The following is a 15,431-nucleotide window of genomic DNA, read 5'->3' on the forward strand; positions in this document are numbered from 1 at the left end:
AATGAACTTTAGTCCTGCTCTTTGGATAAAACATCACAGCTTTTATATCAAGGTGTAGATTTTAAACTTTATATCTCACAATGTCAGGTGCTTAGCAATGTCCTTTTGAGATAATGTAATAAAGTAATAATGCAATGCTACACAGACGTTTGGTTTTTCTGTATTATTTTAAGAACTACTGGCAATACTATTGTCTCAACATTTCTGAAGAGATTATTGCACTACATAAAGGATCATTCTGGCAAAGAAGTACAATCTGAGAGAACAGTTATGAGACAATTGTTGTTTTTAATCTTCATATTATTTTTTTCTTGTTGTACAAGGAAAGGTGTCAACTATATTAGTTGAACAATTTTACCTTTTGTCAGGGGCTGCTCTGGAAAGATTCCGGTCATGCTGCCTTTCTTTTCGCCTGTCATGTCTGATTTCATCACGCTCCCTAACTTCACCATCCTCTATAGATAAATTTGAGATACAAGGTATGATAAAGTTAATTGAAAAGTGGTCAAATATTTCTTCCCCAATAATGTTTAATGTGATTGACATTCATTAAGTTATTTATTCAATAAAAATCACTGAAGATTAATATTTGAGAACATTACTAAATTATGGAATGTAACTATTTCATGGATGGGCAACATTTTTTGGGACAAACAATATTTTTTGGGAAACTGATGTCTACAAAGCGTATGGGACCTAGAATTATTTTGGGAATTAAAACATACTTGATTTTAGGGCTTATATAGCCTTCCTTTATTTCCCACTTCAAAAGGGAAGGAAATTTAACAACTGTGAGTAGAGAGGGAATGCGAAGGGGCAAAATAGAATGGATTGGTTGCATCTGGCTCTAGAACTACAGGTTCTCTAATTCATTTTTACATGAACATATATGCAACCACGTGGCAATCGTGTACACAAAAAAGCAGTATACATGAAGAGGTAGACTGATAGGATAAAACAGACCATTCCTGCTGATACATTTCAATCTTTCCAACAAGATTAACTGTTCAACAACTGGTTTAAGAAAAAATATTTGCAATATTACAAAATGAAGCACTTGAAAAGTGGTACCCTTTTCCATATGAGTTTTGATTCCAGCTCTTCGTTCCCTGGCCTTCTGGGCCATTTCCCGAAGTTTCTCCTCATGTTTCTCTTTTTCCTTCTGTGCCATCTTGCGTTCTACCTGGGCCCGCATTTCTACAGCCTCACGAGCCTATACAAAATTAGAATATAAGCAATTATGATAGCAATGTTACATTACACTTTGGATTATAGTATAAAAATGCAGATACATCCCAGAATTTGGCTACACAGAATATTGGGCAGCTATCTTATTGTGGAGATGGGTAGCCTAAAAAAACAACAGACCTTTCTATCAGCAATGTAAAGAGCTTCTGCCAATTTAGCAAAGTTTTCATTAATGTGTACAGTCTGCAATCCTCTACCATCTGCAGCCAGGCGTTTGTCTAACGGGATAGTGTAACCCTGCAATAAAAAGAGAAAAGACATTTAATTACCATAAAAAGTATCTGTACTACAAAAGTAGGTTCATAATTTTAATTTCAGTGGAATGTGGCAGGAAAATTAGTCTACATGCTGCTTAATAAATATTTATTTTGAACTGTTATTATGGAGACATTTAAAATACTTTCGCTATTGTGCTATAATTACACTAAACAAGCCTCCATTTGTGGAACTACTTTCAGTGATTAGCAATTGACATTGTTGCCCTGCCCTACTCAAGTTGTTATTCTTACATGAGACTAATGGGGAAAAACAAGCAATTTTTTTTTAAAAAGTAGCCTGTTTACTCAGTTCTAGTTATTTCAAAGTAATACAAATTGTTCATTTTCAAGTAAGATTCTTAGGATGCTATCTTTAGACTATGTCATTGTAACAAATTAATTACCTTTGCGTTTTTCCAGTTTGAAATACAAGGTGGAATTTTCCATTCTTGCTGCTCCTTTACAGTCATCTACACAGAAAAAAGAAAAGTTTTTTTTCTTCTCAATGGAAAGGAAATTTCTAAATACTATAGCAAAATAATAAATAACAACTGTCTATTTACAACAAACTGGTTTTGAAGATCTTTTGGCAAGTGAATAAAATAACTTTTCAATAATCTGAAGTACAAAGGTGGAATTTTTAAAACCAAACACATTCTTTCTTAGAAGCACAAGGTCTAAGGAGGAATCCATTTAGGTCAACTTTGAGTTGCAAACTTGAGAATTTCCATGCATCCTCACTCCTGATAGTTTTTCCTAATATTGATCGTTTTGAAAGCAACTTCAGCAAGTATCAGCTCAAAGAACATGCTATCTTTCTGCAAGGTGCTTACTGTGCCATCTCAGCAGTTGATAGGAATGTAAGCAAGCGCTCACCATGCTGAAGTATTTACAGAACTATTTACTTTTTCTGCCGATTGTCCAACTCTATAGTATTATTTTATATACTGTATATATGGCAAGAATAATCATGCATGAGATCCCATGATAATCATCTCCCTTCCCACCAGAGTGGACAGGGAAGCCATGTTATCCTCTTAAGCCTTGCCTTCTGATGGACCTTTGGAAGCATGTCTTTTATACTGCAGGCCCAGTCCTATGGAACATCCTCTCTCCAAAATCCAGGAGGTCTCCTCTCTTTTAACCTTCAGGGGAGACCCAGTTTAAAAGTTGTCTCTTCACCCAAGCAGTAGGAGGTTAAGTTAGAGTGGGACAGAAAGTGTAGATTGCATAAGGGAAGTGTGGATGTGTGCTACAATTATAACTATCCTATCCAATGTGTGTGAAATTAACAACAAAAACAGTAATATAAACATGAAAACAAAGACAACTTGGAGGAAGAAACTAGCTGTCAAAGCATTACCTTTCTACTGGGAGAATGCATTACTGGAGCAGGGGGAGATGGTGGCCCACGAGGAATTTTCTTATTAATCCTAATATGTGAAAATCATAGCATCATTAGAACTTATTAAAAACTCTTATTTCTGAATAAGAAGTATTTCTGAAACCCACTTGAATCTTGGAGGCTCCATGGGATCCTTTTGCATCTCCACCATTCTGATAACTCTCTGTTTTGCACCAGAATTGAATGCCACTCCCTGCTGTGATGGTGTGTATCTGACAAAGTGAGAAAAAGGTCTTGTTAGTACAAACTTTCATTACGTTTACCCGTTTTGTTACGAGATGTGTGGCAAATAAATTTAATTCAGCATTGCTGTACTTTTAAACTGTACACATGTACATTTATCTATCAAATTTATTGGCTGTCAATCTTACATGTAAACTATGTCACACAGAGAATAAAGCTTGATATTCCACATTCTATCCAATTTTATTGACTATATACAGAATAACATTTCCAGTTTACTGTCTTCTTCACAGACATTATTGTGCTTATTTACCTTTTATGGAATACAAGACCGTTATATATTTCAAGAAAAAAGTTCATTACCAGAAATGAACACAAAGAACAACACAATTCTATAGCCAAATACTCTTAATTATGATGTATAGTTCATTAGATAGCAATTTTTTAATCCTGTAATTGCTCCTGTCTTCACATGAGAATATATATTGTAGATATATACAAAAAGTAAATAATACAATAATACAATACCGAATATACTGAGCTGGAGCTAGTTTATCAGCTGCTCGGACTGGCATTGCTGCTGCGATTTTTTGAGAGACAGACTTTTCCAGTGCAACTCGTGTCTTTTCTGTAAGCTGCAAATATATATGATATATTAAACACTTGAACAAAATGTGCATGCTTCCCCTCAGCTAAGAAACATAGATGAGCACTGCCCCTTAGAGTTGGACCTGACTGGACAGGGACTGGACAATCTTTACCTTTTTTACCATCAGTTACATGCATCACCACTAGCTATACCTCTTTGACAGCTTCCTCGTCTGGTCTTTGAAGTTCAGGGTCATCCACATTCATAACTTCTTTGGGAACAAGGTCTGTGTATTTGCTGTAAATGACCTGAAACATGAAAAAGATCACTAAAGAACACTGCAGATTTAAAAAAAAAAAAGGCTCTGCAGCTTTTTAGAAAACTGGACTATTTTTCTAGTATTGAACAAGCTCCATAATATCTAACACTATCAGAATAAGATTAAAAACTATTATATAGTACTCTTAGCTTTAGATAGGAGAAATACACACAACAGTTTCCTGAATTCTGGTTTTTGGTAATCAAACATCTTTTCCATTTAGAATTATGGTTATCTTGTTTATCTACATTTTATGATGCAGAAATACAGTAATTTGGCAAAAGAAAAGAGCAGGGACTTGTTCCAGCAGTCTCTAAGGACACAATTCAACGAGAAAAAGGTAATGTAAACCAGCGGTCGCCAACCGGTGGGCCGTGAGAAAATTTTGGTGGGCTGCAGAGAAATCTCACCCCCAGAGCAACCCCCCCCCCAAAGCAATTAATCCAGGCTGCACAGAAACACAAGGCTGTGCAGCCCACGTGAACCCTCCCCACTCATTCACTCCTTACCCAGTAAACTTGCCTGCTAAATTGCTATTTTTCCTTTTTCTGACCATCATCTGTTCTGCTGTGCCTGGAGATTTAGATTAGCTAGGAAGCAGGAAATGGTTGGATTTCTTGCTTTCTAGCTAGTCTTTAGATCTTCGGCTCTGCTTTTAAGCACAGCTGAACCTCCCTTAGGACTAACGGTTTGCTTGCAAGCAAATTCAGTGCAGACTCATGGCAAGCAAATTTGAGAGACTGAGCTAGCCGATGGCAGATAGATCACTGAATGATTCTGTGAGCAACTCAATCTGCCTGCTTTGCCTGATTTGGGGTAAAAGTTGCTCTTTTTTAATAAAAAATTCAATATTTATATAAATATTTATAATATTTACATACAAGCCATGCCCAGTCAGTCACATGACCAAGCCACACCCACAAATTAGGCCACGTCTACAGAACTAGTTAGTGGTCCCTGGGATCTAAAATTATGAGTTTGGTGGTCCCTGAGATCCAAAAGGTTGGCGACCCCTGATCTAAACCACTTTCCAAGCTTTTATGATTGTGATAAGGTGGCATATTCTTGGATTGGAGCAGTATGTTTTTATATGGTCTGGAGATCAATTATGCACATGTAGCCTACAGGCTGTATCTTATGCAGTCTTGTGGAGCCCACTGAAGTTTTTTGAAAAACAACCAATCCACTGCCCATGGGAAGGAGTGCCACTACCACATATGTTTTTGTAGCCACTTTCATTATAACACAACGCCTCCAAGCCTCACTTATATTGCTAATTCCACTAATGCCACAATGCTGCCTGATCTGTGCACCAGTTATTTCTCACAATTATTTTAAAAGTTTCAATCTGGACCTCTGAGTTGTTCAAGCCTTTCTACATTTTTTTCTGTTTAAACAAGTTTTATCATCAATATAAACTTTTTATATCATCATGTTTTTATTTGTTTATGTAATATTTTTAAAAATAAAATATATTTTGCCCATGCGATGGCATTAGATTGTTTTATGTATCACAAATTGCACTCATGTTACCTTTATATCACTTACACTGATGCTTTCTTAGTTGGGTAATGAAATGTCTACAAGCAACCACCAAGGACCCTGAGCTATATATATATTATCTTCTATTGGATCGATCACAACTACAATCATTTTTTCAAATGTGTATATATTGCTCATTAGAGTGTTCTAAATCTTCATTTGTCTGCAGTAAGAGACTTGTAGTCCTAATAATAATTTAGGATAGGAGACATTTACCAATTCTCATCCAAGAATTTCCAAAATTAACAATTCCTAAAATAAGCACCCATAGAATCACATTTCAGAAAGCCAAATGAAAGAGCAGTTTTTTAATGTAATTGCCCATAAAACTCACAAGAACCTCAATGCATAAAGAACTAAATCTACTTCCAAAACCAAAATAATGAATTAATCCTAGGAAATAAAATGCAAAGATGTTCTTCCAACATTAGAAAAAGGAAGTTCTAAATACAGTAGAATAACTAAAATAAGACCAACTCTTTAAGATAAGGTCAATAAATGGACTTTAGTGTGATAAACTGGAAGTAAATAATCAGTTTAGAATTAGCCAGTGGCCTATCTGTGAAAAATGCTTTGAAACACCTAAATAAATTCCATGTGCTGTGATAATACTGTATAACCTTGTACTGTATAACCTTGTACTGTACTTTAGAACCTTGTACTGTATACATATATTTATAATCTTTTTTTAAGAATATAGTGTGTATTTTAAGAATATACCAAACAGAATTCGATTAGAAGTTATGTATTATATTGAATGTTATAACCTTAAGGTATACATTGAAGCTTAAATAAGAGTTGAATGGATAAAATTAAAAGATATAAAGGTGTCATACTCCAGTTAGTAACTACAGGAGAAAATTTGTTTAATGAGAAAAGATAATATGAAATTGAAACAGGACAGACAAAAGTATAAATATAATGATTTGAATTGAGATGAGATAATCAAAATAAAATTGAGAAAATTAAAAGAGGGGAAAAACTATGTAGAAAATGTAAAACAGTAATAAGATATGGAATAGAACACAAAAATGAGCATGAAATTGAGTTTGTGCCTGTATGAAGAAGTGTAACCGGGACCATGCTATTTTCAAAAAAGATGTTTTATTTGTATTATGTTTTTTTTGTGAAAACCCAAATAAAACTTCAAAAAAAAAAAAAAAAAAAAGAACCTTGTACTGTACTTTAGTTCACAGGTAGTCCTTGACTTATGACAATTGGGACAGGAATTCCCTGACATGGCACCTTTCCCATTTAGTGTGAAGACTTTCCAGGCATTTGATGCTTCCTGGGAGAGTTGCTGCTTCACAACCTACTTCCTGAAGGTTGGCTGTCCACCTCCCCACCCCCTGCACTGTGGAGACTTCCCTAGTATTGGACGCTTCCCAGAATGTGATCTATTTTTATTTCATTGCTGGGCCAGGCTGCGGCAGCTGAGGTTTCCAGGAGTCGCTGCTTCCTTCCCAATCTCTCTGCACTTGTGCCATGTTACAACACACCCAACTCATGTGCAGCCGGCGCTTGGTCTCCTAGGGCCTCCATCAACCTGGATGCATTCCCATGTTCTTTATGTAGGGCTTCCTCCACTTAACAGCCTGTGATTCTTGCTTAACAATAGCAGCTGGGAGTGCCAAGTGCTAAGTGATGTGGACATATGACATCTTACTTTATAATTGCTTCTCTTAGCAACTAAAATTCCAGTCCCAATTGTGGTTTGAGGACTACTTATACCTGTATAGTGACTACCTCTTTCTTCCAGCTTCAGAGCCCCAATCTATGCAGGAAAAACACATGTTCACAGTCCACATGCATGGACAATGAGCTTGTGGTGTGTTCTTGCTTTCTTAATACTGGAAAAACAGTTTGCATCATTGAATGACAAAGAATAGCAGTATTTATGTGTAGAAAATTAAATAGAAGATAATCACACTCTACTTCTAGGTAATAAAATCTATTTCACATATCACAAATGCAATTGTATACTATTATAGGTCACCCTGATTTATCAAAGCTTCCCATTCTGCTTTATGTTCATGATCAAACCCTACTAAACTCATAAATATTAAAGGCCTTGCAATATCCATTTAACTGTGGATAAAAAAGTCATCCCAAGCAACACTAAATTAACTGCAAATATGATGTAGTTTTCTAAACACGAAAGATACTTTTTCTTTATGGAAGAAACTAATAAGCTAGCCCAAGATATTGCTGAATTAGCCATTGATACTGCATTTCTTTTGCTTTAAAATCTACATTGAAATGCTATATTAATATATGATGGTATGATACAGACAGGTAAAATGTTGACAGGGAACATATTTCTAAATTAATTTCTATACATGAGTGATTATTTATATTTCAAATTTAAAATCACCCATATTAATATATGATTCTAAATGATCCACAATTAAAAATGCACGAAAACACAAAAATATAATTCAACAACAATATAAAAACCATATAAAACAAATAACAAAATTCATTGTTGAGGTAATCAACATTTATTAATAACAATCAATACAGCAGACAACACAGACTCTAAAAATCATGGCTAGAAGTCTCTTCTATCTGTAGTTCTAGATAGCACAAAAATAGTCAAACCAATAAAACAATGTAGGTAATAGGTAGATGTAGTAATTAGGTATAGAAAGAGAAATATGAACCTTGACCATTCTGTATATGGACAAATATATTTCTACTTGCTTTCAGAAATAAATTTTATTCTAGGTATGTGTAGCTAATACTCAGAAAACCCAAGAGCTTTAAGTATATATATTTTTAAAGTGTGTAACAATTCAGAAAAATATTATAATTCAATTTTCCTAAATATACTGCAGTGCCAGATATGTGAGAAGAAATGTAGAACTTCTAAAAAATTAATATAGTTGCTTTTTTGAATTGGTATACATCCAAACATATATTGATTTGTTTCACAATAGTTGTTTCACAATAGTTTCCTGTATTGTTTAAAAATAAAATATATGGGCGTATTTCATTATTCATTTTTTCATGATTTCATTTCTAGGGAAAAAAATAAAAACATCTTCAGAGAAAAAAAAGAGGAAGATCTGAATTCCTTTCCAAATCTTTCAACGCCTAAAAAAAGTTTCCATTTTTTCTTCTGAGCACCTTCTCCCTTCATACAAAAATATTTTAATAAACTGAAGCAATTATACTTTAAACATAACATTTGAGAGTCCTATTACCTTGTCTTTTGATTGTCCCTGCCGAGCTATAGCATCGTATTTTATTTTTCCTTCGGCATCCACCTGTACAGCTAATGCATTTGATATTTTCTTTTTTCTGCCCATATCCAGAGGATATTGGGCAACATGGATTTCTGGAAAAGCACCTCCATCTCCAAAATCCTACACAGAAATAAAAATGAATGTGATCAGATTGTGGACAAGAGCAGAAAATAGTGTAATTAAGGCGGCTGGCCCGGATGCACTCCCTGCTGAATTATACAAAACTCAACAAGAAATATTAGGCAACAGATTGCTTAAATTATTTAATGAAGTCCTGGATAAGGCAAAGATTCCAGAATCGTGGAAAGAAGCAACGATTACAATTATTCCAAAAGAAAAAAATGATCAAACAAAGATAGGAAATTATAGGCCAATATCTCTATTAAATGTGGACTAAAAAATTTTCGTAACTATAATAGCTGAAAGATTCAAGAAAATACTAAATAAATTTATACACACAGGCCAAAATGGCTTCCTTCCACATAAACATCTTAGCAATAATATTAGGACAATTTTAGACATCATAAAGTATCATGAAGAATGTAGCGGAGAACAGGTAGCATTATTATTCCTGGATGCTAAAAAGGCCTTGGACAATGTAAAATGGAGTTTCGTTCTGCAACAAATTAAGTATATTGATTTTGGGCAAAAATTCCTAAATGTAGTATCAGCAATATATAATAAACAACAAGCTAGGATATTGATAAATGACCATACAACAAATAAATTTGAGATACATAAAGGAACGAGGCAGGGATGTCCATTATCACCATTTTTATTTTCACTTTGGAGGCAGTAACAAGAATAATTAGGAAAGAACTGGAAATAAAAGGACTAAAATTAAATAAAGAAGAATATAAATTACAAGCCTTCGCTGACAAATTGGTTTTTATTTTAGAAGATCCGCAAAATTCGGGACCAAAATTGATAGAGCAATTAAGAGTAATTTGGCGAAGTAGCAGGGCTAAAAATTAACAAGGAAAAAACCAAAATACTTACCAAAAATATGACAAATGTACAAAAAGAAAATTTAACAATGATAATGGACATCCAGACGACAAATAAAATTAAATATTTGGGAATTGTAATTTCAACAAAATGTATAACCCTCAAAGAGGACAATCATACCCCACTGATCAGTTAGCTGGGGTATGGACTGAAATTTTTAATCGATCCTTGATACAATGCGTGGTTCCTGTTTGTCTCAAGGCTTCCACCATCGTTCCACTGCCTAAAAAGATGCCCACAAATGGTCCGAGCGACTATAGGCTGGTGGCACTAACTTCTATCTTAATGAAGTGCTTTGAGCAGGTAGTTCGAAATTATATTATCTCCTGCCTTCCCGATTCCTTTGATGGGCTTCAGTCTGCTTACAAAGAAAATAGATCAACCGAGGACGCAATTATTACTGTGCTTCACATGGCCTTATCCCATTTGGAAACACCGGGGAATTATGTAAGAATGTTGTTCGCAGATTTTAGTTCTGCCTTCAGTACCATCATACCGCACAGATTAATAGCCAAGCTCAAAGATCTAGATCTTCCAGATTCTATTTGTTTATGGATATTGGATTTTTTAAGAAATCGTCCACAAAGAGTTAAACTGAATGATTATATTTCTACTGTCAAGACACTTAGCATTGGCACTCCACAAGGTTGTGTCCTTAATCCACTACTGTTCTCCATCTATTCATCTGATTGCACAAATAAACATCCCAACAATAGGATAATGAAATTTGCAGACGATACTACGCTTGTAGGACTTATTTCTGGGGATGATGAGTCTGCATATCGGGATGAGGTACTACAGCTATCCCGCTGGTGCAAGAATAATAATCTTCTATTTAATATTAAGAAGACCAAGGAGGTTATAGTGGACTATAGGAAAAAAAGAGCAGACATTCAGCCACTGTATATAGAGGGAGTTCGTGTGGAACAGGTGGTTGAATGTAAGTTTCTCGGGACCATCATTACAAATGACCTGACTTGGAGCACAAACACCGCTGCTTTAATTAAGAAGGCACAACAACGGTTGTATTTACTAAGGATTCTTAGGAAACAACAACTGGCTGAGAGTCTACTGACTACCTTCTATCGGAGTTCAATTGAGAGTATATTATCCTACTGTCTCTGTGTATGGTTCTCGAGCTGCACAGTGGCAGAGAAAAAGGCAATTCAGAGGGTGATCAAGACGGCCCAAAACATCATTGGCTGCTCACTCCCCTCTTTGGAAGAACTGTATAGGAATAGATGTAAGAGGAAGATACTTAATATATTGAATGACTCCTCTCATCCGGGACATCAGCTCTTTGAACTTTTGCCATCGAGAAGGAGATTTAGGGTATTAAGAACAAGGACGACCAGATTTAAGAACAGTTTTTATCCAAGTGCAGTTTTGAGTTTGAATGCAGGGTCATAAGATTTTTGTGGAATTTAAATGGCTGAGAGTAATGGGGTATTTACATTTTTAAATTGCATAGAGATTATTGTATGGTTGGTTGTGTTTAGTTCAATTTTTTTCTTTTAGTGGTGTTTGTCCAGTTTTACTTTGTGGAAGAGCACCTCATTTCGTTGCACCCGCTAGCGAGTGTAATGACAAATAAATTCTTATGTCTTATGTCTTATGTCTAATCAAAAAAATAGCTGAAGATCTTAGAATATGGAGCAACCTAAGACTTTTCCTTATGGGGAGAATTGTATCTATAAAAATGAACATATTACCAAAATTATTGTTTTTATTCCAAAACGCTCTGGTAAAATTACAGAAAAACTTTTTTGATCAATTGGATAAGCTAGTATCAAAATTTATGTCAGGAAAAAAGCCCAGAATTAGACTGAAATTGTTGCAGGACGCTACTGAAAGAGGAGATTCGGCTTACTGAACTGGGAAATATATTACAGTGGCCATTCTGACCTGGGTTAAAGATTGGATAAGTGTTAAAAACAAAAGAATATTAACATTAGAAGGATATAATCTACAGGTAGGGTGGCATGCCTTTTTGTGGCAGGACAAACACCAAATTCATGGCTATATTCAAAGGCATAAAATTAGGCAGACCTTACTAAATGCATGGAATAAAACTAAATGTCAGTTCTATGTTGAAATACCAACTTGGCTATCTAAAGGTGAAAGAAACAATGCTGGCCTGGATGAGATTTTGGATATGGTATAAATTTGGAAGATTGGCAAATTTTATGGGACAGGAATGGGAAAATTACTTTGGTGGCATCATATAAAGAAAATTTACATAAAATGTTTTACTGATGGCATATCCCACCATCAAAATTAGCAAAAATGTACCCGAAATTATCCCCTAAATGCTGGAAATGCAACAAAGAAATTGGAATATACTACCATGTATGGTGGAAATGTGAAAAAGTCCAAATATATTGGCTGAAAATTGGAAACTGGTTAGAAGAGATGTGTAAAATTAAAATAGATTTTAGACCTGAAATTTTTCTATTGGGAATCACTGTGGGGAAATATAATAAGGAGATAATATACCTAATAGTTCATGTCACCACTGCCGCAAGACTAGCTCTTGCCCAAAGATGGAAAGGAAACGATATGCCAGAAGAGATGGAAATAATTTTAAAAAATTGGTTGTGCGCTGAAATGGATAGAATAACTCAAGAATTAAAAGATAAGACTGAATCTGATTATTACAAAATTTGGGAGAAGTTTTACCACTGGTTTAAAAAAAGAAAGGAGTAATTATAACAAAGATGATTAATATTTATGTACATATGTAAATTTGTATTTTTTGTTATGTATGCACCACATTCATTGTTTTAATGTTTTTCTGTTTGTTGTTCATTAATAAAATTTATTTTAAAAAAAGAATTGAAGGTTTATTTAAAAAATAGAAATTAAAATCCCATGTTTTGGAACAGTCAAGACTGTTTCAGCTTTTTGTGTATTATTCTCATCCAACATGTGTCTGAAAGTTATTTTGTTTCAAAACTGATTTCCCATTGATATGTAGAAAACGTTTCCCTCCAAAATCCATGTGTTTAGATTGAAATTGTGTAGTGGTTATATAGCCAGTTACATCCTATGCTGTAATCCTGAACACATTTATTAATCATGTATATACTTTTGAAACAATGAGCTTAGCCACAAATACAGATATCATACATTGCAAGTATTATAGCCTATATTTACTAGCATTCCCCCTCTCCCCTCCGAAAGGCTCCAAAGAGGAAAAACACTACCTTAGAAGTAGTGATGTTTGCTATTATTTTCTATCTGGAGAAGGAAAAATGCTAGTGAACACCAGGTTTCTGAAAGGCTCAGAATCCTGGTGCTTTCTAGTGATTTTCGTCAAATTTGAGGTCCATTCCTCCCTTCTTGCATGGGGGGAGGGGAGGAAAGAACTTTGGGCACCGAAGGATCTTAAATGTGGTGAAAATGCTAGCAAACAGCAGCGTTCTTGTGGTTGTTTCCCCATTAGGGTAAGAAGAGGGCCCAGGCCTCCTGGGTGTGGTTAAAGGCCTGGGCCCTCTCTCTGCCCCACCGTGTCTGGAAGGCCTGGGTCCACTTTCCAGTGATCCACTTAATGACTGCAACAGGAAGAACTGGGTTGCGGTCACTAAGCAAAATGGTCATGAGGCATCTCATTTAATGATCACTTCGTTCAACAATTGTAGCACAATTATGATTGTAAGTGAAATACTACTTGTACTTTATTTCTCAGGTGATCAAACATATATCCTTAGGTAGCTTTAGAAGCTTGCTTGCTTGCTTGCAAAAATTGACTTTTTTGTACAGAAGTACTTAAAATCCCTTGAGAGATTAGGATGCAGAGGCTATGCCTTTCCACCTTGTCTTCCTCCCTCTGGAACAGCTTTCTTCCACCCTGATGTCCTTGAGAAAGATTGTTCAATCTTAAATGATTAATGGACTGAGCAAAAATGGGCATTAATTAATTTGGTACCTCTAACTGTGTTATTATTATGCTTTTATGGTTCACAATAAAAAGCATAAAAACATTATGAAACATTTTAGATTGGAAAAAGCAATTAAAATTGAGCAAAAAGCACCTAGACAGCAAATTCAAGGATTCAGAACTTGGAACATATAAGCTGATTTTAGGAGAAAAAAGCATTTTAAATAAAATCTACATATTGCATTCAGAAGTCCAGACTTATCTTTCAAGAGAAAAACCATTCTTGGTAGCTAAATGAATGCAAACTATTATTTACCTCCAACATTCGTGGTATCCATCCTTTCCGATAACCATAAGGAGGAGGTTCCCTTCGTGATGACACCAACGCAGTCTGTCTCACTCTTTGAGATCTTGCTCTCTCCTCCAATTCCAGTTGGTCCTGAGACAACTGGGTTGGTGCTGGCAAAAAACTAAGCAAACAGAGGAAGAATGTAATATTGCTCTCTTTCACTGTAACATTTGACTTTTATTCTAACAAAAATATGTTTAAAAAACAATTCTGTCTTTCACTATGAAATATCCACAGTGCTTAATATTGTTCAAATATTTTGGCAACTGCTTCCATGGAGGAAAGATTCATTTTGTCTTTAGTCATCTTCAATTCTGAACAGTTTTGTTTTTAGAGTGTTTTAGGAACTCTGAAGCTGCAAGTTCTATTTCAGTTATTCCAAATAGTAATTACTTCAGAGCTTTACAAACTGAGCTTGCCCTCGGAAGTTGTGGAAGCGTCATCAGTTGAGACTTTCAAGAAGAGATTGGACTGCCATTTGTCAGAAATGGTGTAGGGTCTCCCGCTTGGGCTAGATGACCTACAAGGTCCCTTCCAACTCTGATTATCTGTATCTTTATCTTTACAGGGGTGCTTTAGATACAACTAAATTAAATTAAAACTGAAGATATAATGTTAATAAATGAAAAATTGTTTGGGGCATATAGCTGATGTAAAAAAAATGGCCCATTCTGCTTATTATCCCCAGCAGCGGCTTGCAATCCCACCTGGAACTAACGATTTGCATATAGGGAAGCCATAATGATGAGCAATCTCCTATATACTATCCTTACCAGGTGAAAACAATTTTAGATCTGAACTTTGAAGTGATCCATCAATCACATCCTACGGATACTAACTGGGTGGGGAGGGGGGCAAAAAAGGGATGACCACCCTGCACCACCTTCTTCTGGATAGTCGGCCAAACCTTTATTTATTTGTGAACCGAGGCTTTCATTTCTGAAAGGATTTCATTATTCTTATTAAGGGCACTAAAGTGGGGGCGGGGAAAACAGACCGGCCGAAACGGCCTGTGAAATAAGCGCTAAAGAAAAGTGCCCGGATCAACCCCAGACCTCCCTAACGCAATCTTCCCGTAATCCATCCACTTTGCCGCAGACCACGATGTGCATATATCTCGGCTTACAGCATATTCTTAAACAAACAAACAAACACGAAATCCGGGAACAAGTCAACAACCTGTCCCTGTGTCGTAATGAAGTCCCGCTTCTTCCCTCCCCTACCCACCTGGTCAGCGCCATTTTGTTGCTCTCCTCGCTCTTCTGCGAATCCTGTGTTGCTGAGGGTAAATGACAACCCCCGCCTCCGAAGGAAGTGAGGTATTCAATGGCACTCTGGGAGTTGTAGTGTTTACGGGTTTTGTTAAGCTCAACTGAGACACTTGAGTCTCTCTTCGCCGACGC

At 35.7% G+C, this 15,431-nt stretch overlaps 1 protein-coding gene across 1 annotated transcript in view; it reads right to left on the minus strand.

Annotated features, from left to right (window-relative positions):
* SNW1 (SNW domain containing 1) overlaps nucleotides 1–15,294 on the minus strand; it is a 19,444-nt gene extending 4,150 nt beyond the window's left edge. Inside the window, exons 1-11 of the mRNA XM_026664351.2 lie at nucleotides 15,256–15,294; nucleotides 13,996–14,149; nucleotides 8,750–8,911; nucleotides 3,895–3,990; nucleotides 3,622–3,728; nucleotides 3,018–3,122; nucleotides 2,869–2,938; nucleotides 1,910–1,975; nucleotides 1,369–1,485; nucleotides 1,072–1,213; nucleotides 359–455 (exon numbers count right to left, since the gene is read on the minus strand). Coding sequence (XP_026520136.1) covers nucleotides 359–455; nucleotides 1,072–1,213; nucleotides 1,369–1,485; nucleotides 1,910–1,975; nucleotides 2,869–2,938; nucleotides 3,018–3,122; nucleotides 3,622–3,728; nucleotides 3,895–3,990; nucleotides 8,750–8,911; nucleotides 13,996–14,149; nucleotides 15,256–15,269 — 1,130 coding nt within the window. The 5' untranslated portion in view covers nucleotides 15,270–15,294. The remainder of the gene's footprint in view (nucleotides 1–358; nucleotides 456–1,071; nucleotides 1,214–1,368; nucleotides 1,486–1,909; nucleotides 1,976–2,868; nucleotides 2,939–3,017; nucleotides 3,123–3,621; nucleotides 3,729–3,894; nucleotides 3,991–8,749; nucleotides 8,912–13,995; nucleotides 14,150–15,255) is intronic.
* Between the last annotated feature and the right edge of the window lie 137 nt (nucleotides 15,295–15,431).

The sequence above is a fragment of the Notechis scutatus genome, chromosome 1 (genome assembly GCF_049901735.1).
Source record: "Notechis scutatus isolate UNSWTSFEM ecotype Mainland chromosome 1, rNotScu1.2, whole genome shotgun sequence".
NCBI lineage: Eukaryota > Metazoa > Chordata > Lepidosauria > Squamata > Elapidae > Notechis > Notechis scutatus.